At 42.0% G+C, this 24628-nt stretch overlaps 2 protein-coding genes across 4 annotated transcripts; one reads left to right on the top strand and one right to left on the bottom strand.

The window, feature by feature from the left end:
- Positions 1 to 39: 39 nt before the first annotated feature.
- Positions 40 to 18093, bottom strand: LOC129374190 (homer protein homolog 1). 3 transcript variants are annotated; one of them, XM_055052460.1, is made up of 10 exons: positions 16790 to 18093; positions 7305 to 7461; positions 4835 to 4966; positions 4664 to 4756; positions 4242 to 4295; positions 3255 to 3397; positions 2493 to 2652; positions 2308 to 2418; positions 1685 to 1765; positions 40 to 1383 (listed from the first exon to the last, which is right to left on the bottom strand). In XM_055052460.1, exons 1-10 carry the CDS (start codon positions 16792 to 16794, stop codon positions 1195 to 1197), a joined length of 1125 nt encoding a protein of 374 aa, XP_054908435.1. In that variant the 5' UTR covers positions 16795 to 18093; the 3' UTR covers positions 40 to 1194. The 3 variants fall into 3 exon arrangements, with proteins under 3 accessions (XP_054908435.1, XP_054908436.1, XP_054908437.1); XM_055052461.1 differs by lacking the exon at positions 4242 to 4295 and having other exon boundaries at positions 16790 to 18091; XM_055052462.1 differs by lacking the exons at positions 40 to 1383; positions 1685 to 1765; positions 2308 to 2418; positions 2493 to 2652; positions 4242 to 4295 and having other exon boundaries at positions 3251 to 3397.
- A 1461-nt stretch (positions 18094 to 19554) lies between these two features.
- Positions 19555 to 24398, top strand: si:ch1073-398f15.1 (cardiomyopathy-associated protein 5). Its single transcript, XM_055052349.1, has 2 exons — positions 19555 to 19783; positions 20038 to 24398. Exons 1-2 carry the CDS (start codon positions 19659 to 19661, stop codon positions 22268 to 22270), a joined length of 2358 nt encoding a protein of 785 aa, XP_054908324.1. The 5' UTR covers positions 19555 to 19658; the 3' UTR covers positions 22271 to 24398.
- Positions 24399 to 24628: the final 230 nt, after the last annotated feature.

The raw sequence follows: 24628 nt of genomic DNA, 5'->3' as shown, positions 1-24628 counted from the left end.
ATTCCGCAGAGTGCAAAATAAAGAGACCAAAGCACAGTCTTCAACAGATTTTCTTTTAATATAAACTTAAAATTACAATTTGTGTTTTATCAGCACGTGTCTTCGCTCCGCGTTGAAACTATTTTTTTTTTCCCCGAATGCCTTCGTCATCAACAACGACGCACGTCGTCGCCTTTAAAGTTGGAAGCCGCCGCTAAAAATCACCCCAAGTTTGACCCGAACCAAGAACAAGCCCTTAAATTAGTGTTCTGCACGTGTTCGTACTGTAGCATATTCTTTCGTTTTTGGCAACAGGTAATCCCACGAGGAAAAATAAAAAATTAAAAATATCCCAAACGTACCATCAGTTAGCTACCGTTGACACAACTCGGTGCCCAAGGCAACATCAGCGAGAGTTCAGATCTGTACAGGAACAAACGGTATTTGGCAAAAGAAACAAACAAACAAACAAAACAACTAATTCGGTCGTATAAGTCATGATTTCCTTATGCTAATGAAACCATCTTCACAGCCACGTACCAGCATAATAAAATTAAATCCACACTTTACAATGTTTGTTATTCTAAATATCTTGGTAATAAATAATAATAATTAAAAAAAAACAATTCAAACCATTGCACTTCAAAATGCATCGAAAAGAAAAGGAAAGAAACGATCCGATTCACACACAAACAGAAGAGACTGAAGAAAATCCTGAATCGCTTTTGGTTCAAATCAGCCGGCAGGAGCAGGAAGGTTACCTGAAAGTGAGAGTGGAAACAGTTCGCAGTCCCTCCTCTAGTGTATTGCTCGAAAATTGTAGAAGAATGTAAGTCGGGCCGACATCCTCAACTTCCCGCGCTCGTCTCAGATCGAAGCTCATTCGGCCGATTTCCGTGAACAAGTGGGGAACAAAAACGTCGAAGCGTAATCGTGGGGTCGAGGAGACGGCTCCGGTGTTCCGCTGAAGCTCAGTCGATTAGCATATCATGGTGGTCGAAACAATCTAAATTACAACGAGGAGGTTTTCCACAGTGGAGCAAAGAAAAGGCTTCGCTTGGCTGTTTGTAAACCATCTGAGTGCTCTGAAGTGGCGAAGTTTGTGTACCGCTAATGCATCAAGCCGTGTAAACTCTTAACGTGTACAAAAAAAAAAAAAAAACGAAAGAGAGAGAGAAAGAGAAAAGAGATTTCAAGTTGTGTTGGTGACGACGTCTAGCTGCCCTCCACCAGCTTGGCCAGCGCGTCACGCAGCTCCGTCAGCTCGAAGATCTTGCTGTCCAGCAGCTCCAGCAGGGAGCGCAGGCTCTTCATGTAGGCGTCCCGCTCCAGCTGGCTGCTCTCCAGGCGCTGCTCCAGGTCGCTCAGCTGCCCCTCCAGCGTCCGGTTCCTCGACTCCGTCTCCTGGCGCCAAACGGAAACATCGGTGACGCGTATCGGAGCCGGAGCGACGCTTCGGTTTCAGATGTGCATTTTTATTTTTCCCCAAAACAAGTCAAATATTTTGCTCATGTATTATGAAAGGATTTGTAAACTTGTCCAAAATTTTTGTGCCAAGGTTTTGATAAAAATTATTTATGGAAAAAGAAACCTATAAAATTATACATTTGCCTTGACTAAATGTTGCCCCCTACTGGCTGAAATTTGCTAACACTTGTGGTTCTTGCAGACTGCTGATGTTTCTCTCATGCAGTTTGTTGCTCACCTTTAGTTTCTGCGTCAGGGCGTCTTTTTGAAACTTAAACTCGTTGGCACTCTCCACCTCCGCCTTAAGCCTCTCCAGCTCCTAAAGTGAAATATGAAATATAGAAAAATGTTTTGTTTTCAAATGTCGTTTAACGTGTGAGAGAAGATCAATAAGTGATTGAGCCATTAAGAATAATGATAAAAAAATACTCATTCAATTGAGACAATCCACATGAATGGTGTTAAGATAAATGACCTGCTAGCTCAAATTAAATTCTTGCATAAAAAAAAAAAGTGGTCAAAAAATATTCTTCATTTTTCTCAAATAGAATTAATTTGGCTGATTCTGACCTAAAACAAATGTAGTTTAATTTCACTTAGTGCAGTGGCTCCCAAAGATTTTCTGGGGCCCCCTATGGATCGCAATAAAATCCCCCCGAAAAAGAAAAAGGGAAAAATATATATATATTGCTCTATTTGTTTGTTGTTGGTTTTTTCTTTCTTTGAAATTCAAACTGTGCAGTTTGAATTTCAAGCATGTTCAAGAACTTTTTACAGAAATAAAATTTTTTAAAAATCTTTCCGACCCTTCAAAACACCCATTTGAAGCCCCGGCATGTTCTGGAGGTGGAGCGTCTTTACCTCCTCCTTGGCCCTCAGCTCCGCCTCCAGCTCCTCTATTGTTCTGTTCAGCTCCGTCTTCTGAGACTTGATGACCGTTGTTTGGCCGCTCACGCACTCCAGCTCCGTCACCTGCGAGACAAAACAGCATCCGTCTGAAGCGAACTCCGGTCCGGAGCGTGTGGCCGGCGGCGGCGGAGCCGTACCCGCTTGTGCAGCCGCTCTGCCTCGTCCTGATAGGCCGCCAGCTGCTGCTTCCACTGCTTGACGTTGGCGGTGGACTCGAGCAGGGCCGCCGTCAGCTTGGCGTTGTTCCCCTTCAGCGCCGCCAGCTCGGCCTCCCAGTGCTTGTTGATGCTCGAGGAGCTGCAGACGGAACGGAAAGCCGGCTGAGGTCAATGTCGGCCGAGCCGGCAGAGTCCGGTTCACGGCGTTACAGGTCAGCAGGAGGTCAGTAAATGTCAAATGAGGCTTTTTATTGGGCGTGCAATGAACTCGGCAGCTGGTCACATTTTCCTGTTGATCATTTCACTCCGAGTCAAACTGATGAGGCACAAGTAATCGACTGATTTTCACATTTTAATCATTTAGATAATGTGGAGAAGAAATCTCATTTCTAGCGTTCCCGCCCCCAAATTTATCCAGACTTGAGGGGGAAAAAAATCAGATTTCATATCTTTCAACTAGTTGTTGATCAGAATTACTGGTTCACTTCCAGGGTCAGAGTGCAGAACAAACACGAATAAATCACTGCAGAGTAAACTTAGAGCTGCCTGGTCGATGCTTCCTCCAGCACCACCGTTCTGTGGACTGGTGCACCCCAGGGCTGTGTGTTTAGCCCATCGTCGGTTACTGATGACGGGGTAAACATCGTCAGTATGCGGCGTGCCTGATGATGCATCAGGCACGCCGATGATGCATCGGCGTGCCTTTGCTCAGATGACTGCGTCATCTGAGCGCAGCTTCACCTGTGAGAGAACGGCAAAGCGTTTTGGGGAGGTTCCGCTCTGGCTTCGCCGTGCTTTGGCGTGTTCGGCGTCGCTCTGTCCTCGTCTGTGCCGTTGATGCTCTCCGGGGTCAGAGGTGACTGGAGGTCACCTGGCGCAGATTCCTGTTGTGATAGAAGAAAAAAAAAAGTACTGAATGGCGGTCTCATCCGACTGTCACACAAATTTTGAGCAAACTTGTTGATGTTATAATGACCAGAAAGTCGAGGTTACAAGCTAGCATGGGTCGCACATCTAAGGAAAACGGAGAGAGGTTTTCAGGAAAGCAACGCTGTCGTGCAATCTGCAACTGTTCTGTCAAGTCAACAAGTACTGGCGATGCTTCAAGCGGTCTGGACTCACCACCGCCCCCTCCAGGAACTCTGTGGTTTGCCAACATCTGGACACAAGTTGCAACCCCAAAAGCAGGAACCAACAGGCTGATCCACAGCTGTTCCTGCTCAACTGCTATTGCAATCCTGTTGTTCTTACTTGCCATTTAAATAAGGATGTAAGATTCTGTGGTACGTTTGACTTTTTTTATAACCATATGACTGCTCAGATGCTCAGCCCGTCTGATCATAAAAATGTCCATGTGGCGTCACATGCTCGTCTGACGCCCAGCTGTTTCGTAACCCAGCACGGTTGGTCAGCTGAGTCCTCTGTGAGGTTTCTGAATGACAACACCAGAACGTTCACGTTCGGGCTTCAAGTCTCTGTCTCTTACTCCCATTTCTCGAGCCGGTTCACGCAAAGCTAACCTATATCTCAGAAAGATAGTTATCAAAATGGTTGTAGTCTTTATTTATTACTGCACTTTCAGTAATAAATATGCTTAACTATTGGGAGGACAAAGGAGGCGGAGAGGGGAAGCAGCTACAGGGACCAGGTTTCACAAAACCGAGGAGAAACTTGGAGGGAAAGATTTGGACCAGAGTGAAAGAGGAGCATTGGCTCAGGTGGTTTTACCTTCTTTTTACCAGGTTTGTTGACCGACAACACATTCTGCTTTACAGCGCCACCCTGAGGAGAAACCGTCAGAGAAAAGGCAGAGGAGCCTCAGCAGGACACCGAGTGTTTAGAACGTGGCTTCGAAAAGATCAGGCAAAAAACATGCAGCCGACCAAAACGCCTTGCAAAAGTATTCATAACTCTTAATGATTAAAGTTTTCTTTCCTCATCACAACCACAAACGTCAATGGGCTTCATTGGATAGAATGGAGAGCGTCAATTCTGGCCATTTTCTTCTTTTGTTTTTTTTTTTACATTTCCCTCAAAATCTCTGAAATCCATTGACGTTTGGGCTTGTGACGTGAAAAGTTCAAGGGTAGGTCGATGCGATGTGGCTACCACAACTGTTCACACGCGACCGCACGGACGAGACTCGTTACCTGCGAGGGCGTACTGCTGAGCTCCGTCTTCTCCTGGGACTTCTCCTTCGCTAACCGGGCCGCTTCTTTGAACTCGGCGAATTTTTCTGCAAACTGAAACCAGAGGCAGCAGCTGACTCTGGTGCTCTGTCGGAAACCCAACACAACGAGCGTCGCACAATCCCAGCCCACCTTGCTCAGGTGACTCTCGGACGAGAAGCCGAGTCCGTAGACGGTGTTGGCCCGGCTGTCGGCCCACTGGCCGAACTTCTGCGATGTCTTGGTGAAGGTCATGTTGGGGGTGATGGTGCTGTTGATGATGGCCTGTGGGAGGATGAAACGTACATCACCGGAGTTTGCCGTAGCTGCTGGTGATGGAGGGCTGCATTGGCTGCAGGGAGGCTATTAACGCTGATGTGAGAGTTTAGCACACAGGAAACCGTCAATAAGGAGCTTCTAATTGAGTCCAGCTGGCTGTAATGTTATTGATCACCGTGGGAGGCCATTCCGGGTCTGCTGGTATAGTTGGCTCGATTCATTGGACGTTGACGTACGAGTCGATTTTTCTTTCCTGGTGCTTTCAACGTGAACCCTTCGGTTTAACCAACTACTTTGTGGAGACTTTCAATTGACCTTTAAAACATCTCAGACATACCACCAGCAGATAGACAACAAATAATACAATGAATCGATAAGCCAAACAGAGCAAGTTTAAATAAACAGCTGCAAGTTTGACAAAGTATTTGACACAAATAAAGTGCAAATTGAACAACAGGAACAGGTTAGGCCTGGGCGATATGTCTTAAAAATAAAATCTCAGATTTTACAAACCAGATCCAATTTTGATCATTTTTATTCCCACTTACTTTTTCAACAAATAAATTACAAACGACAAAATATTTCTTATAATTGAAAATAATAAAAAAATCTTTGCTTTGCCCTAATAACCAGTTTGACCCGAATTTAAAGTCCAAACAAGTAGAAGCTCTAAAACATGTTTGTCAAACAAGATGGCTGACATCACTCTGAACTCTGGAAACGCAAGGGATGCACTGGTGAAAACAAACATCTAAATGAATAAAATCTTCAAAAACAAAAACTTTGATGAGTGGATCGAATCGATTCACCGCCCGGCCCGAGGACAGGTGAAAACTCTAAAAGCCGACTGGTGGTCCTGACGCCAACACAAATCTATAAAGGCCAAACTGTGACTTTAGTTTTCACACTCTTTAAAAGTCAACAACAACAAAAATATTGACATCAATATGCAGGATGACATGAGATCTGTGTGTGCCATTTGACGTCCGTTCCAGTCTCCTTCCCTCAGAGGTTTGACTGACTGTCGGATGCTTCGGTCGCTGCCTGATTCAACTCCTGACACCATTCATTTGGTTTGGTCTCTACACACTGCGGCTCATTTACTCCCATCAAATGAATGGCAAATGAGCGGCACGGCGCTCCCTGAGCGATTACGCTTCTAGGAAAACTTTGAAGACTTTTAAAAAAGGACAATTTGGTTCTCATGTTCCTTTGGAAATATTCACATTTTAAATTTCTAATCTCACTTTTTGAAATCTTAGTAAGCGAAAGCAGTTCAATTGTGCTCAACAAAACCAAAGCTCGTTTTACACATTAACCAAGATGCATTTAATTTGAAGTTTATCCACATAAATAAACTGTAAATTAAATACGTCTGGTTTGACCTCAGCTGATCACAGTAATTACAGCGTTACAGGTGAGTGCAAGATAAAATTAGAAATGAAACAAAATTTGTGGACAAAAAGGTGTATATATATTTATGAAGTGTGTAAAGTAAAAAAGAAAAAAAAAGTCACTTTTTGTACTAAACAAAAGTTAATGCACCCTTTTTCCAAATATCTAGTCTTATCTGCTTTGGTTGACATAACTTCAGTGAGATGTTTCTTGTGTTGGTTGATGTTTGTTTTTTTTGCTCGGTTTAATAAAAGTTTTACTGTCATAATTTATTTTGGCCACTTGAGGGCAGCAGACATCCTCAACTTCAAGAGAGGTCTGGGAGGAAAGTGATCACTATTTTACTGTCTTGAGCTCCATGTTTGCTTTGATACTGATTAGAATAGAGACGGCAAGGGGTCAGAGGTCTTCCTGAAGCTTTTATCGGTCAACATGTTAAACTAATCTGTAAATTGGGAGTTGTTTTTTGATGCGGGGAGAAGAGTTGGCTCTCAGGAAGTTTCCGCTCTGGAATTAAGGGAACAGCGTGAGCCGTCGGCGCCGCGCGACTTTCCCCTCTGGTGGGTGACACGGCGTGTTGTTATCTGGGTAACGCCGCCCCTGCGATCCAGCACCACCGAGCTTTGCCTGCCATTTCCAGCCGAACGAAGCCGACTTGCTGGTTCCACAGCGAGACCAGTCATCCGGAGAAGCTCTTACATAACTGTGCAAACTCCAACCCTGTGCCTCGGGACTAAAATAATCACTGCCACATACATATCAGAGGCCCGGCTGCCTCAAGCAGACAGGCGAGGCAAAGCAGACATGTAACACGCAAAGTTTATTCCCCCCCTGATTAGATTAAACTTCAACGAGCCCCATTGGAAAAGTTAAAGAGGCTTTTCTGTGCATCGTAAAGTGTGTCAGAGTCCTAAGTACATTTTCGGATAATCAGATCGCTTAAGCATACCTTGGTGCCGTCCAGACTGATGATCCGATACACGTTCCTGGTACTGTCGAAGAAGTAGGAGACCGTGACGGCGTGCTTACTCGTAGGAACCCAGTTCTTCTTGGTGCTCGGGTCGATCTGGAAGACGTGGGCCCGCGTACTGAAGATGGGCTGCTCACTGCGCACCAAGAGAAGAAGCATCTTGATAAAGGCGTCTCTGGAGTTCGGATGTATGAAGAGCATATTCTACAGATGTTGTTTTTTTTTATTTAACACTTTCTATAGAGTATTAGAAATACGTTAAAAGATGCAAATGAATAATTCTTTTTAAAAATTCTGAAAATGAAAATATTTTTGCCCAAAATGCAAGACTCTTACACAAATGTGAACCAGGTGAAGCTAAAACTGTGCTGCTTGACGAGTTTTGGCTGAAACAAATTTCAGACGAAATATTTTTATCTTCAATTTAGAATGTAAACACTTTTGTTTTGCCTTAATTATTGCTCCCAATACGTTGAGGTTTTTGAGTCCGAATACTCCAGTTAACAATTAATCGATTAATCGAGGGCCGTCAGGCTGAACTGAACGAAGCCTCGGTGTAAAACGGGTGTGTGCGCTGCAGGGCTAACGCATGCCCAGCCGATTCAGCTCTGGACCACTGGCCCTCTCCTCCACATCTGGATGCAGGATTATCTCACATAATCTCCATACGTCTTGGCCCTTTTTTTTCAATCACATGTACGGAATCTATAGTAAAAATGGGGGGGAGGGACAAAAAAACAAGCAGCATTCTCCAATCTCGATGAAGTGTTGTTCCATTTAGACATCTGCAGTGCAGGGAACCTCGTCTTCATCCGTCTTATTACGACAGAAATCAGTTCGTTTTTATCGGCGTTCTTCATTGGCTAATGCCCCGCTGCTCCGGAGGTCAAATCTGACCTGCGTTTGCCCTCTTGAAGCATCTCTGACACAGAAATGTTGGTGCAGCTAAAGACCGCTTAAATAATTCCAACTAACTCAAGTCCTCCAATTTGCTCAGAGGCAGAAATCCAAACGGCAACTCTAAAGGTTAAAAATCCCTCCTGCAAGGCTCCTTGTTTTTCTCCCACCAGCTTAAATACAGACATCAAACCCACGATGCGATCAATGGAAACAAAGTAAAACGCTCATCGCAAAGATGATTTCATGAACTCCAAGATGTGCAAGATTTGACAAAGCCTCTGGAGATCAGGAAGGCTTGTGCAAAAGTTCACTCAGAAGGCAAGGTGGAGAACATTCCCGGACCCCCACTGTGAGCATGGATCATAAAAAAACAAAACAACACAAGGCTGGAGTCAGTTATTCCGACTGGAAGAGAAGTGTGGTGCAGCAAATATGTGAAGGAATAGAGGAGAGATTTCCCAGTTCAAACTGTTTGACAACCAAACGCCTCAAATGTCATGTTGTGAAGCGACAAACCGGCTGGATAGAAAACAGGATCAGATCTCCCTGAAGCTGTTGCCAAGCTTTTACAGATTTTTATCTAAAAAAAAAAAAAAAGTAAAATCTTTCTGTTTCACAACTATGCATTACTTTGTATTGGTCTAGTAGATCGTAATTAATTATAATGAATTGATTTTTGAAATACTACTTTAGAAATCAATAAATTAACTTCAATTAAAGTCAATTTACTGAAAAACAAACGTAATCAAAGCAGTGATTAAGCCAAAACCGTACAAAAAAAATATGCTTTACATTAAAGACATAATAAGAATAATCATAATTTAAAAAAACATTGTTTCAGCTTTATCTGGTTGAAACACCATATAAAAAAAAGGTTAATCTAAACAAATCAGATTAGCCAAGCAGAAAAGACAGAGCTTCTAGTTTTGTTGTTTGTCGTCGCCGATGGATCTTTTGCTGCAAATGATCCAGCATAAGCAAAGAGAAGGCTATGTTACTGTATTTTAGTCAATAAAACACTTATTTTTCCATTTAAAAAAGGACAGAGTTTATGCATTTGCATCTTTTAATGTTATTTCAAAAGTTTGAACTTAAAATCTGCAGAATGCGCCAATTTTTCTCATCCGATTAACCGATTAATCGTCAAGCTGAACAACAGATTAACCAAGAACTAAAATAATTGTTAGGGTTGCATCCCTAATAACCAAAGCTCAGACCATTGAAGTTTGTGGTTGCATCACAGCAAAATGTGTTCATAGAAATGAGGTAGATAAAGTATTTATCACTGATAACTGTGTCATTATTATCAACTCTGCTCTTTATAGCAGACGCTCCTCAAAGCCCCACGCTCGAATGATGATGGATCACAATAAATAAATAAAGCTCTGGGTTGTATTTTTTCTGTCTAATGTGTGTGAGTGAGTTCCTGGCAGGTCTGACCGGCAGCGCCTGCGCTCACATGAGGAGAGAGGCAGCGAAGCCTGAGGTGACCTGGAAGCAACCTGTGCGAACATACAGAGATCAGCTGCCACTGGACGACTTCCAGGCAAAGCTATGGATGAAAATCTCACAAGGCCTTGGGGATTAAAAGGCAGTGACTCCACAACCGGAACTGCTCACAATACCCAACGCACGATGCGGCTGCTTTTCGCTTCGCTCCGCACGTTTGTATGTTTCTAAGGGCAAAAGCGAACATAGAGGAAACAGAAATGTTAGTTCCTCGGATTTGATCTGGGCTTCATTTGGTTAGACGCGGCTGCAGGTAATCGCTACTGGTTGCAAATTCACCTAAAACGTAATAGACTCAAATGACAAAAGTGTGAAATATGCATTAAGTGTAGTAGCTCAGTTTTCCTTTGTTAGAATGTGGAATTATGGGTACTGTAGTTGTAAAACGTATTGGAAAGTTGGATGCAGCTAAAAATGGATTGCATTAGAAGACAAAAGGAGAAAATGTTTGCAAAGGCTATTAAAAGAAATGTCAGGGCATTGACAAAAAAAATTTTTAATTCTCAAGGCATTGAACATCTCCTGAATGTCAGTTAAATTCATCAGAGAAATGTTTTTCTTTACGTCCCATCGTCGTTTTTTATGCTTCTGACATGTTGCATTAAATTCAATCAGTTTTCAATCGTGCTGCTGTTAGTCAAAGTGTTACCCAAATGTTCGGATGCATAAAGGCAGCAAAATCATACAATAGCTAGAGGTTAATATTAATTTCTTGAATCTGACCACTGAAAATTAAACTTACTAATCCAACAATCAATTTGGGGTTCAGACATGGAGAAGTTGGAGACTAAATCAAAGTTAAGACACAACCAACTGCATCCTCACATCACTAGAAGCTCAAAGAACCACTTCTTCTACAACCTAATGCTTAAAAGGTTATTTCTTTATGCGGCTTTTTTTTTTTTTCCAATAAAGGCTGAAAAATACCAAAATGGGGGGAAAACCAGACTTGTTAGGTCAACAATATGTCCACAATCTAAAGCACAGGTGGTACACATAAAAAAATAGGACATTGTTTTGCAGCATGGCTCCCAGAAGTGTCACAGCTGAGTTTATTCAGAGATCCTGATCATCAACAAACGTACGATTATTTGATTCTTGAATTCCTGCAAATAATGCAAATAATTCAAGGATGCAGGTGCAAAACAGTCCAGAAAGCTTTTTCAAACAAGTCACTGATGTTTATCGTGTGACCAGAAATCCAACTGATTAACTATTTATTCAGATAGTCTAGACATGCAGTTTTATCAAATGTATTGCATCAGTGTGTCTGTAGAATAGGTGAGGAATGTAAAGTTTGCCCCAAAAAGGGATAAATTCCTGATTTTGGAACAGTCACTATAAGGTACAGTCACCACTTTGTCAAATGACTAAATGTTAAGACTGAGAGTGAAAATGTCATGCAAATGCATCTGATAATTTCTGAGTCAGCCACGGACTGACTCAACAAGTTTGGCGCTGGCACGACTGAAGACAAAGTAACTCCAGGAGTGACATCTACCCGTGCTTTGGTTACCATGTCGATAACCGTATCTTACGCAGATATGATCATGACAACATGCAAACTGCCAACACCACTTAGTGCTACACAGCAAGAGGATCAAGCGAGATCCGCTTTCGTTCTCTCAGGTCAAAAGTAATTAGCCAAAAATGAAACAAAAGCTGGTTAAGTGGTATCCATTAAGGCTTTTACAAACTCAGCAAGGCTCTCCAGGGTGCATTCACACCAACTCTGTTAATCCGTTTTAGTCAAGCTCTAGTCCATTTGCCTTGAAAGTCTGTTTTGTTTGAGGAGGTGTGAATCCGCAATTGAAATCCAGTCCACCTTAAGCCCCAGGTCTCAGTAAGGCTTTTAAATTTGGAGAGGTTTGAATGCCTATATGAACGCCAAACGGACCGGAGGCTACTCCAAATGCACGAAGTGGACTATACCGCGGGGCATTCGGGGTAAAATCAACCCAAGTAAACCTATGTGTCGAGCACTGGCAGGACAAATGTCTCATGGTGTTTCAGACATGGAGAAGTGAAATCCTTAAACTGCTCAAATCTGATGCCACTCATTATTTTTGTTTTTTGCGCTCATGTTTTTGTCAGAGGTTTTCATGTCGTTTCATTCAGAGGTTCAGTGTGAATGCGGTGCAACGCCACTGCATTCACACTGAACGTAGATTAGACTCAGGGCAGTGAGAAAGAGAACAGCACCAACTGAAAATGGAACAAATGTTGTAATTTGGGTCCCCAATCGAACCGAGTCTACCGGACTAGCAGGAGTGAAAACTCCCAAAAAATCCAAGTTTATCACAAGGATGTCTGTCTGCCATGCTTCTAGGAAAAGTAAAAGTGATAAAGTCTTAGCTGGAAGTTGGGCATCCCAGAACTCCTCTGGGATCCAGCTATTGTTCCCGTCACTGGAAATCTCCCATCTCGTCTCAGTGTGCTAATTAAGTTAGCAGAATGGAGCCCTGGCAGACGTTACTTAAAAGACAGACTGTTAATCAGAAAGATGTGATAATGGGAGGGGGTGTACACTGACAAGAACAGGCTGCAGGCACTGTAGTATGTCAACAGATTATGTCTAATATCACTTGTTAGCGATAACTGACACCTGGAAAATGTGGTTTCGTGTGAGCTTCTGGTCGACTTTAACACAATGCGGTAGAATTGACTCTACTTTGATCTGAGGAGTCCCAACTTTTCTCCTTCTTTCCCCCTCAGGGCACCACATGTGGGTGTGGTGGCCGTTCAGCCGCAGAGTATCAGAGTACCTCTGGTGTGGCATGATGGCCTAGATGAAAATCAGCTCCAGTTTTGTGTGCATCTCTATGAGTGAGTGAGTGAGTGAGTGTGGTCACTGTTAACCCATAATCCCTTTTTACAATGAAGCGTATTGAGGCATTCAAGTCTCAATGACGAGGGCTTTGACAGGAATCTGACTGCAAAGCTCATCAGTTCTCCAAATACAGCTGGCAGAAACATTCCCAATGACTGAGGTTCCACGAAGAAGATGGCTTTCCACAGGAAAGAACAAAAATATGAAATTACTTTAGACAATTTCCCAATTAGGAGTGGGCATTTAACGTTTATCATTTATTACAATAAATTTCTTAACTGTTCCATTAGTCGGGATTGTTGGTGTTACGGTTCTCTTCATCGTTGTTTTTAGTGAAAGTCTAAATAAATAATACATTTTAAATATGACCGACTGCAGTGATTGTGTGCAGATCTTTAATGCTTTTTACTTTCAGAAACTCTAAGAACGACCAGTAAGATTAACTTTGTCAGAAACTAAAAATGCATTGAGTACTGTCCACAAGAAAACTGCAGTTTTAAAATGTGGGCCTAATGCACTCTGCATTATTTTAAAAAAAAAAATTTTAATAAAACAACTAAAAAGTATCTAAAAATGCAACCAACCCTCAACTTTACAACATTTCTTCACTGGGGGATAAAAAAAAAAGAAAAGAGAAAATGATTTGACTTCTACAAGATAAAACCCTCAGAGTAAACGGCCGCAGCTTGGGCTCGCTGCGCACAGCAGTAATAACCCTGCATTGCTAACTTCGCTGATGCCACGTTGCCAAGGCAATGGCCCACGTGATGCGGGGCCGGCCGTGAGCCGCGCACATCCTCCAACTTCCATCACTGGCTCTCCTTCCCACGTCCACGTGCGCTCTGGCCCAATCCGATCCCGGTGTCCCTGTCAGTTAACCCACTCGCCTCGCAGAGGGAGACAGCAGGCGCCTGGCAAGGCAAAGCCTCCAGACAGACTCCCATATGCTGCTCCACAGCAGCAGCTCCTTGCACAAGTACATACACAGCGAAGCACTGTGGAGAATTACTGATAATAATAAAAAGTTACATTTTCAAAGACGCTCCTTTTACTTTGCGCGATTCGCTGTTCCAGCGAACTCCTCCGGCACCTTAAAGGAACAGAAGAAGAGCTGCACAAAGTAAAATCTTAACATAACTGAAATCGTTTATTGTGTTAGAACCTGGAAGCATAATTTTATTTCTCCCTTTCCAATTTACCGCCTTCAAGGACTAAACTCCTACTTCCCCCACTTAGCTCCTTCAGACTAGCCAGCAGCAATTAGCAAAAACCTGGTGGAACTCATTCTATGAGCTACTTCTCAGTGAAATACTGGTAAGAACTTTGTTGACGGGTTGTGATGCCTTCCTGCGGGAGAAAGTATCGGAAAGTGCAGTTTTTAAAGAGGAAGAGGTCAACTGTCAAGACATTAAATTACAAAGTCAAATTTCTTTCAACTCATGTTCGATATATGCAGCATTTTTTTTTTGACAATTAAATAAAATACTAAATACTAACTCATGAAAAAATAAAATAGATGGCTAAATTCTACAAAAAAAAAAAAAAAAACCCTGCCAGATAAAAGATGAAAACGGTTTTATTTATCGGTATGCTAAACAAATGAGAAAATATCGACTAATACCAATGTTAGCACCGATATATCATGCACCCCTACTGAAAGCTGTGCTTTAAATTTTCACAGTGCATTGTTTGATAGCAGTATGGTAGACTCATGCTAAACAATACACTAAATTGGAAAATCAATTTAAAATATTTAATTGCCTTTTCCTCACACTGGGATATTAAGGTGGTGAGGAAGACGCAGACAGACGCAGGAGAAGACCTTCATTGCGGGTTACGTCCACACATGCTTGAGTCGCCCTCTTTTTCCGTGCTTGAGGAAACAGCCGTTTGCTGTATTATAACTGCGTGAGCTTGATAACTGATGGGTATGAAGAGGTGAGCGGTTCACTGCTCTGCTCCTCCGAGTCTAATATTACAAACTAATCACGCGTCACGTCATCTGCTTCCATCTGCAGCCAGATGTAGGACGCTCTTGATCAGGAGAATCACCAAACATCTGCAGGTTCTGCTGCGACGCACGCGGTACTTAATTAAAGGCTGTTACTTCTGGAGCTGAAACATGCGCTGCCCTGCGATCTGTGGCTCACTGGGCCACAGCTTCTGTAATCTGAAGAGAAAATGAATGACGATCATCTGCTTAAAACCATGTGTAAAGAATTAAAAGTGGAATAATTGGGATCTTTTATGGAGTTTATTTATCAGGACTTTGCCTTTGCAAGCGTTGCACAGAAAAGATATCAATACTTCGTGTCTGTGCGCATCCATAATATTGATAAGTGGGAACGAAAGGTCAGGAAAACAGAAATCATGCAGCAGCTCAGTTCACACATATTTAATTCGAATACATCAATATGGCTGTTGAAACCAGTGACCATTGCTTTGAAGGATGCAGTTAAAAGTTAACATGTCAACTTTTAACATTCTCCTTCTCCGAGACGCACAGAGTAAACCGGCGCTTCACCTCCTGCGCACTGCCGCCCAGCTGGGAAAAATTTGTGATAAAGAATCAAAGGGTTTGACATGGAGTTTCTTACAAAATTTGGTTGCTTTATAAATAAACAAATTTTGGTTACAGGTAAAAGTTACTTTGAAAAAATGCAAGACAATTTGCATGATGTTAATGGTTGTTGTGTTTACTGTTGCTAAATGAATGTTTAATGGTATGTCAGATGGCAAACTTGCTTTATTATATCATTACCATTGTGTTGAAAATGGTCTGAAAACAATAACATTATCGTTTATCGCAATAACTTCTGTGACAATTTATTGTCCACTGCGATGCAAACGAGTGGAGTTTTTCTTGAAGAAAAAAAGACTCTTTTAGAGTCTCCATAAGTTAATTTCTAGAATAGGAATGAGCTAGTCAAAGTAACAATTGAGGGATTTTTTTTTTGTCTGAAGAAGTGCGCAACACCTCTTCTTCCTCTTGTTGAATGGCGACTAGAAAGCAACGTTTTGGTGCATTACCGCCACCAACTGGAAAGGTCTGTGGCTCATAATTCAAAATGCAGTCACATTTATGAAGCTAAGACAACTAAAACAATATGAATGGGACCACTGTATCTGTGGTGTTGACAGTAATTTGTCTGTGACACGTACGTTTAATAACGGGGTGTTGTCTAATTAAACTGGTTAACTGTCACTTGTGAACAAAAGGTCATAATTCTGGGTATATCGAGTTATGCAACCAGAAATTAAACAGTTATGTATAATCTTATATATAAAGGTAATGTTGGATTCATTGTACATTTTACGTTCATAGTGGAAAATGTCTTTTGCTGAGTCTGCCTGCAATTATTATTCCCGATTAGAAATTTATATACTAATTTGGATAATTCTCATTTGTTTTCTAATTAAGCTTGTTTAACCTCACTAAGGAGGATAATAATGTAGGAAAAACAAGTAGTGCCATTAGCAACTTTCATTGTATCCCCATAATGATGTTGATGAACGCAATTGTAGTGCTACATTTTTATCTTGTTACATCCTTACAAAGCCTGATGGTTTGTCGCTTTTGTATTTACCACAACAGAAAATCTCAACCAAAATGGCAAAAGAAAATTACCTTAACGAGACAGATTTCATGGTAGCCCTGGGAGTGAGCATTTATTGTTTATAATTTATCACAATAAATGGTGTCACAATAAATTCCAATGAAGGGTGGTCAAACCCTCCCCAAAGCTGTCCATATTTTTTGGGATTGTTAGTTTTAATCATTTTCTCCACTCTGTTCCTTGACAGTAAATGTCATGGTTGAACATCTTTATGCGTCTCTTTATGCCCATTTCAAGAGCAGTATTTGGGTTGGTGGGGCTTTGAATGCTTTCACACACTGTCACAACCGCAGAGTTATCATAAGAAAGATGAAATAAATAGTTACTATTGTTTCCACAATACCACTAAATACCGTAATATTTTTTAATAATTGAAAGTATCGCGGTGTCTGTCTGGACCAGATTTAAGGAGGGGGGGAGTAGGGGGAACTTCATTTATAGTTAGCTGTGAGTAGCACGCTAGCCTTGTGTTGTGTGGGTCAGGGAAGATGAGACTCAGCTCGGCTCCACTAAACCACAAAAACAAAGTCAACCCTCCTTACCCCTCCCCTCTCCCACGCTGAGTGGAGCGCTACAGCTTTGCGTTGAGTGTGCCGCCGGTTACATACCCCATTTCTGCTCGGTTTGGGTGCCAAGTTGGGTCGAAAATGATCCAGTCGACGGTCTCCTGTTGAATTGGGGGGGGGTAACGGGCTAGTTGCTGCTGCTGGTGTTGATCCGCTCTCTCTCCCCCCTCTGATTAAAGCCGCTCCGTTCTGCTCGCTGTGGGGCTGCTGGACCGGCTGCTCTCAGTCAGACATGGCCGGCTGTGCTGTTATGCCCTTGGGCACATCCTCTCGGCTGGCCTCGTCGGAGCGAAACGTGTCGGTGCATGCATGATGACCGACAACACAACGGCAGCACAGACGCTAGCCGCTGCTAGCCGCTGCTTCCGTTAGCCAAATAAAGCGAGCGGCTCGACTTTAACGGATTATGTTTGCTGGCTGACAGCAAACGGAGCCCGGTTTAGAGCAGAATTAGGCTATTTTGAGTCGAAAGTTGAAATACCGAAAGGCTCGACGGTAAATGCTGGTAAGTGTTCGAAACATCCCCAAAATCTTGACCAGTAAGACTTTTAGCTCGCTTATAAACACGAGGAGTTTGGTGTCAAATCTCACAAGAAGTGGGATGGATACGAAAAAAAAAAAAACAGGAGGAAAAATATTCACATTACTATTTTGACGAGTCGCGGGAGTTCATAAATCCCAGCTTAAGTCGCTTATTTTTCCACCAAAGTCCAACGTGCCATTAAACAAACAAACAAACAAACAAAAAAAGCCTCCCGCTGAGAAATATTACTGAGTTTTTCTGCACGTGAGGCATTCACTGCAGCTCGGAGACGACAAACATTTTCCTTTCAGACGGCGCTCCATTCCCTCAGTTGCTCCTGGAGACGATGCAAAAGAAATGCGGTTCACTCTCCGGGTTTTGCCATCACGTTCCGTCCTCCTCTGAGATTAGACGGCAGCGGCTTCACCCGATGGCCTCGTCCAGCATCTGCACGGAGGAGTATTTACGTGTTGTTGTTTTTTTGTTGTTGTTGTTTGTTTTTTTGTCCTCGGTATTTCTCCAAAACAGGCACGAAGGTGACGCCAAACTACGACGGCGATGCTTCGTTGGCTTGATCATTCTCCTCTTTTATCTTCACCATCGTCGTCATCATCATCATCCACCCCTCTGCCCTCTGCCAGTCTCCCGTCTCATTCATCGCACAGCTTTATCTGACGCTCCTGGGGGAGCGTAAAGGTCTACGACGTAATCGCGTCACGTTCGGATCAGATTCTTTTTTTTCTTTCTTTCTTTTTCCTTTTGTAATAATTGGCAAGAAAATGGTTGCGCCAGCTGCACATTGTGCAAATCAATCCTAGCACGCGTCAACAATACACAATTTAAAAACTTTGGAAAAAGTCATAGAAAAATGGAACAAGAGAAAATATGTTCTAAAAAAAACTCAATGTTGTTGTTATTTTTTTGAAGAATTGTTTTATCATTACAATGTTTTGTTTAAGGTTATGGTACAGCATCTCAATTTAAGTGAAGACTTGAGACATGCCTTAGTTAGGAGAACGTGATGTGGCGATCTTAATACATTCCTTCTATAATCCCTGTTTTTATTCCAATCCAGCAGGTGGCGGTAACGTTCCTTACAGTGCAGGGGAGCGCAAAAGAACCCAACGCCGTTGTTTCCGCCATCTTGGGAGGGGAATCATGGGGGAAAAAACTGGTTTACAGCTACAAGGTTGTTTGTGTAATGTGTGTGTGAGCGTGTACTTTTTTTTTTAGGAGTTTATTATTTATCAAATTTTAAGCTTGATTGTTTGTCAGAAAATCACAAAAAAGGGCTTAAAAATGTTTCATTTTTGAGGGTAAAAAGAAACGTTTAAACAAAAGAAAACTTTTTTGGTTGGATCAAGCATTTTCTGTGTCATAATTGATCTAATTATAAGATTTGGTCCTCTTTGGTTGGAGTGTATCATTAGTTCACATTTCACAATCTATGAGATTGTAAGACCACCTCTAGTCCAGTTCTGTTCAAGTGACCCCACATATGTCTGTTTTCTAATAAAGCTGTTTTTTGTTGTTTGTAGCCAACTGTTGGACTGACAGTAATGCTTTTAGCTTTTAAGTGAACAACTGAATGGTTTGGGTGAAAACTCCCTGGGTCTGTTCTTCGTTTCATCCACCTTGAAAAGAAAATGTTCCAGTTTAAGAAAAGTAATCCTGGAATAAGTGCCACCACCACCACATTACACTTCTTATTGGACTGTGGCTAATTGATATTTGGATATTCCAAACACTTCAAGAGAGTTATTGTCTCCAAAGATGGCTCGGTTGAGGTACTAACATTTTTGCACAGAACAAATCCTCCAAAAGAATTAAATCATCACTTAATGACTGTGTTTTGTGTTTACTCTGGATGTCTTTCTCTGCTGTCAGTATTCATTTGATTCTAAGGAAATAAGAAAAATAAGAAAGCACAAATAAGAAAAAACCAAATAAATCCATACTTATTTTAAAAAAAAAAAATTATTCAACCCTCTTGTCTCTGTCAGACCCACAGACTGAGTCATGACACTGGATACAGGCCACCAGCACTAAAATAGACCAGTCAGGAGTGATAGGGATCACGCATTTCTTTAAAATGCTGAATCACTTGTGTTCAGGTTGTTAAAATACTAAACTCCCTCCCCACCTATCCCATAAAAAAATAATAAAATGCTAAGATATTACAGATGTGCTGAATCAGACACGTTGAACAGACGGCAAGTGAGCTCCCCCAACATGCTGCAAATACTTTAGATGAAACACAGGAAGGCCGGTTTTCTATTTCAAGATTACGCTGAGCATGAAAACTCAACTTGAGCACGCAGTGGTCAACAGTGACAGTGTTGAAGTGTGCTGGGAAACTCAAGCAAATCCATCAGGATAGTCCCTACAATGGATACATTGGCAGAAGATTTAGCACGGTCTGATGTCGAAGCCGAAATGACGATGTTGGGTGCGGAAGATGCACCAGAACAAAATGTTGAAGCAAGTGATGAAGTGGAGAACCTTCGAAACAGGTATTTTTGCTTTGAGAATGTAATCAGCTGAAACTGAATTGTTTTTATATGAAATACTGTAAAAACAATGAAGGATATTGCATAGAAAGATAACTTCTGTATGCATGAGTGCTGGATGGTTGCGTGTAAAATACAATCTTTGTATTGGAACATTGCCGCTTTCATTAGGAGAACAAAATAAATTGTGTAAAACTCAAGACTTGCAAAGAAAGAGCTTTTTGGTCCTGATTGTCACTTTGTGTACATGTCTTTAGTTTACGTGAGGCCGTCCACGATGACAGCGTCCGACCCAAAATGCAGTGCCTTTTGATGGACACTTCTTTTTCCATGGTGACTATGCAAGGCGAAGACAGCGGGATCGCATGGGAAACAACCGCGAGTCGCTGTGCCACACCTTGGACGCCTGCCGCAGGAACAGCGGATGTTAGCTCACCAGCTTCAGTCCGACTCGGAGCATCGGGGTCTCAGCCTGCAGGAAAGATCATATTTGTCATGGATGAAGAGATGATCACAAGACAGAGAAAACCTAAAGAAAGAGTGAACAATCAGAAGAGCAAAGCGGAAAGAGAGCAAGAACTGTGGGATGAAACCTTTGACAGCGTCTCAGGGCGACCAGAGTTGGTAGAAGTGTCCCAACCCAATGTAAAAACAGAAGCGGAAGAGGAACAAGAGGAAGTGACTGATCTTCTGGAGGACAAAGAGCAGCGTTTGTTCAGGATAGTGTCAGAAGGTTCAGAAATCCTCAACATTGTCGTTCCTCCTAAATTTGCCACGGTGGACGAAGAGGAGAGCAAGGAAATGGTTGACAACTTGTCATATCTGGAGGAGAGTCTTGTTCCCAAAACCAGTGCAGAGACTCAAGACAATGACTTACTATTCTCAGCAGAAACTGGTGATCAGATAAAGGTTTTACCTCCTACAGGTCCTGGTGCAATGGACCCACCAGGAGCTCCAGTGGCCAGACCTCCAGTAAGAGAAGCAACTGGGAATGTGGACTACTTTGAGGCATTCTCTCTGATTGAGGCCCAGGCTCCAGGAAGTCCTGCTGTGATTCCACAAGGGCAGGAGGAGCATGAGGCAAAAAAAGCCACTGACAACCTGGATGCTGAGAAACCAGAGGCACCTGAAAATCACACAATGGCCAAAAGTGTGGACATTGATAAATCAGACATAGTGAGTTTAGAGGAAATAACCAGTGATCTCCTGGACGATGTCTTCTATGGTGGTACAGAAAACTTCACTTTAAAAAGTATGGACATTACTGACGAAGTCGGAGGAGCAAAAAGTCCAATATCTAGGCTTGTTTCCAAACCAAGTGGTTCGTCTTTGTTCGGTAGCCAAGAGGACATCCTGACACCAATCTTCCTACCTGAAGGACCACCAAAAATTATTGACCAAATATTGCTGGAAGAGCCGAAAGCCATGGCTTTCCTTTACACTGACCTGTATGAGGAAGCATTGGGCAGTAGGAAAAAGGAGGAGGATGCAGAGAGCACGACGTCTGAGAAATCCTTCCATAGCAGGCATTCAGACCGAGAGGCCAGAGGTTATTTAGAGAAATTCGTCCTGATCGATGAGACTCCTGCAGTGGAGACAGAACAGCAAGAAAAAGAAATTTTCACATCAGAGGAATCTCGAACTCTACCTCAAGATATGTATGACTTTGAAGACATTCTCGCCAAGTCTGAAAAAGAGAGGCAACACTCAGATGAAGTCACGGACTTCTTCAGGTCTAGTGCCAATTCTTCTCCCTGTGACGTAGAACCTTTCCCTCAATCCCTAGAAGAGGACGACATTCAAACAGCAGAGAGGAGCATCAAGACTCAAAAAAGCGTTTCAATAGCTGCAGAAAAAGTCTCAGAAACCCCAGTAGATCCTCTCGCCTTTTCAAGCTATGAGTTCCTGCCAGATGAACCAGACTGGGAGGCTGTAGATGATGGTCCTACAGACCTGGACAGGAGATCTATTGGAGGAGAAGAACTGGGAAGGCAAGAGTCCGAGCTCAATAAACCAAATGTCCCTCCCAGGAAAAAGAAGACATCCTCTTCTAAATCATGCTTGGATCTAACACCTCTTACTCCGGTTGATATGATTGCACAAGAGAAAGAGGAGGCTGGAGGAAAGGAGCACAGGGTGGAGGAAAAAGAGACAGCATCACCTGCAGAGACTGCTGACGAAGGGGATGGAAATGAAGAAGACACTGTGGCGACTGAATCTGAAGTTGCGCAACTTGACAGCGATCCAGTTGAGTTGAAAACCGGGGCCCTGGAGAGTGAAAGCACCCAGGAGTCTGATGAGATGACTGTCACAGACGCAAAACCAGACGAAGAGGAAGAAACAAAACCGAATGAAGATAGAAGTGAGAGTCAAGCAGCAACGACCGCTACAGATGTTGAGACAGAGGTTAATACGGAGAAACAAGAAGACAGACCCACCACCTTACCAGCTGATCCTGCTGTAAACAAAAGGCAGTGTGTGATACTTTAGTTTAGCCAAAAAGCTACGTTTTAAAACCCACTAAAATGTTCTTCCACACAGTTCCTACAGGTTAAAGTCAGGTTGTGTAACACATAGAATAAGTGGTTTTTGAGCCTCCACCACTTAGTTCTTTTGAGGTTTTGATTGTTTTGCAACCCAAGGTTTTCAGGTATGGAATGGTACTGTCTATTGTTTCATACTAATTGTGTCAGGCCACTTTGTACCTGCTCTGACAATGAATGATTTACGGTCATTCTCTTACTAGCAGGTCACACAGTTCTTTTGGCATGATCAAGGGTTGGGATTTGTCATATGTTAAGAATTAATAGGCAAAAATACAAAGTAAATAAAAAATACAATTGCAACATTTTCAGAAAATACAGCATTGTTTTATGCTGTGCCGTGTGAATCTAGTATTTTTTTTTTACTGTGCGCTAGTTCATTGGGCTCTGCACGCGTACATGTGGAGTTCATTTTTTGGTTGATCTGGTACACTGTACACACCTGCACAGATTTGAATTCCCCCAGACAGTGGCAGCAAATCCAGAAAAAAAGACACAACACCCTTGTTTGCAAACTTGCACCTGTCTAGTTTATATGAATACAGAGAGGTATACGGTAAGTGCATTCTGATTGCTGGAGCAGATAGCCTGACTAATTTATCAGCTAATATCCGCTTGTTATGTTTGTGTACGCTCTTAAGGGATACATTGTAAAATATTTTCAGATTGTGTGGTTTGTTAAGCTTTTGAAAACTACTACTAAATTTGACAGGTGTTTGTTTGATACATTTGTGGGCAGAAAAGCCAACGTAATATACATTACCGATTTCTTGGCTACAAATACAACAACCAAAACAACAACAAAAATTCATAGTGTGATGTATTTTGTTTGATTTTTTTGTGCTATTTTTTTACTCTAGGTTTTCACATTACAAAAATAGTCCCACTGTGACTAAATATATTTTAAAAAAATGTTTTTAGTATTATTGTGCTTGGACTCTGCATTAACTCAAAATGAACAGCTGCTGTCACATTGATGCGTTATGTTCCGTTTCTCCAGGTGAACCCAGTCGCTGCAGCAATAATGGATGATTCACAAGTAGGGGGGAAAGGTTTGGGTCACGAGTGCCAATAATAATAATAATTTTAAAAAAGATCTGAGAACATGTGTGATGTCAAGGTGCACCTTTGACTAAAAATAAACCCGTCTGGCTGTTAATATGACACCACTTCTCCCCCGGCTTGTAAACAGCCAGGCCACAAGTTTGCAATGCGTGCACATATTAAAAATAAGGTACTATAGCTATATTTGATGTGTCTGTCTAACCCATGACACGTTATGAAACGTTTTACGATGCGGAATTGAAATAAATTAACAATGTGTTCCTGTTCCGCTCCGGCACGACTCCTGCTGAGTCACAGTGCCCTTGAAATAATTTATTAAAAACATATTTTGGGAGAAAACTCTCCTCAAGCGTTGTTTTTCACACTCTGGATTTGCACCGAAAAGGCAGGAGAGGAAAGAATTTCCCTTTTTTTGCATGTGAGGTTGTGCTGCAGACCAGACGGTGAATCTGGCCACAGGAACCCTCAATCCTGTGGCTGCAATGGACTTGCAGAGGACAAACACAAACAGGCCGTCATGTAAAAGTGTATAAATAACATTTCAACAGTGTTTTAAAGAAACAAAAAAAACAACTTCTTTAGAGAGGAGATAAGTTAGATTGCTGGAGTAAGTAGGGTAGGGCCAAAGTTGGACCTGCCAACTATCTACTTTGCAAATTCTTAGGCAGGTCTCAATAACTTAAAATATCTTTGAAAAGTTTCTATTTTAGTCATTTGATTCAAAAGCTGAAACTCTTCAGATTTACCACTTACCCTTTGTATTAGTCTTATGTTAAATTGTATTTCTCAGAAATAAATGTTCTTTTTTTTGTTTTGTCGTATTTTGCCCTTTATTCCATTGGACACCGAATTGAAAACAGGCAACACTTACTGTTCAGAGTACTGCACTTGTTCCTGTGTAACGGACATCTGCACTTTGTCTGCTTTCGTCCCTCTTTCTGTCTATGATTGTAAATATGCACAACATTGGACCTTGTAAAATATTTTTAAAGTTATTAAATCTGGACTAAATTACCACCAACCAAACAAGACTGGATGTGTTCTTTTAGCGATCAATGTATCGAAAGAGCTTTGTTTCCCTCCTCCCGCTACAAGAACTTATGGAAAATCTTTCATTCTGTCTTGTATAATTATGATGCAATATTTTATTATATTTCCTTCTCTGTCTCTCTTGATTTTGTCCCACAGAACTATAGCAGCATCAACAGGAGCAAAATCCATCATGACTGTGTGAGCAAAG

Source organism: Poeciliopsis prolifica, unplaced genomic scaffold, assembly GCF_027474105.1.
Source record: "Poeciliopsis prolifica strain line A6 unplaced genomic scaffold, Auburn_PproV2 SCAFFOLD035, whole genome shotgun sequence".
In the NCBI taxonomy this organism is placed as follows: Eukaryota; Metazoa; Chordata; class Actinopteri; order Cyprinodontiformes; family Poeciliidae; genus Poeciliopsis; species Poeciliopsis prolifica.
Note: the sequence above shows the minus strand (reverse complement) of the source record. Positions and strands in the feature narration are given on the sequence as shown.

Coding starts and splice junctions, on each gene's coding strand:
- LOC129374190 (XM_055052460.1), bottom strand. Junction 4,967..7,304: donor TCAGTCTGGACGGCACCAAG/GTATGCTTAAGC, acceptor ATCCTCCCACAG/GCCATCATCAACAGCACCAT. Junction 4,296..4,663: donor TCAGCAGTACGCCCTCGCAG/GTAACGAGTCTC, acceptor GTTTCTCCTCAG/GGTGGCGCTGTAAAGCAGAA.
- si:ch1073-398f15.1 (XM_055052349.1), top strand. CDS start 19,659: ATGGATACATTGGCAGAAGATTTAGCACGGTCTGATGTCGAAGCCGAA. Junction 19,784..20,037: donor GTGGAGAACCTTCGAAACAG/GTATTTTTGCTT, acceptor ACATGTCTTTAG/TTTACGTGAGGCCGTCCACG.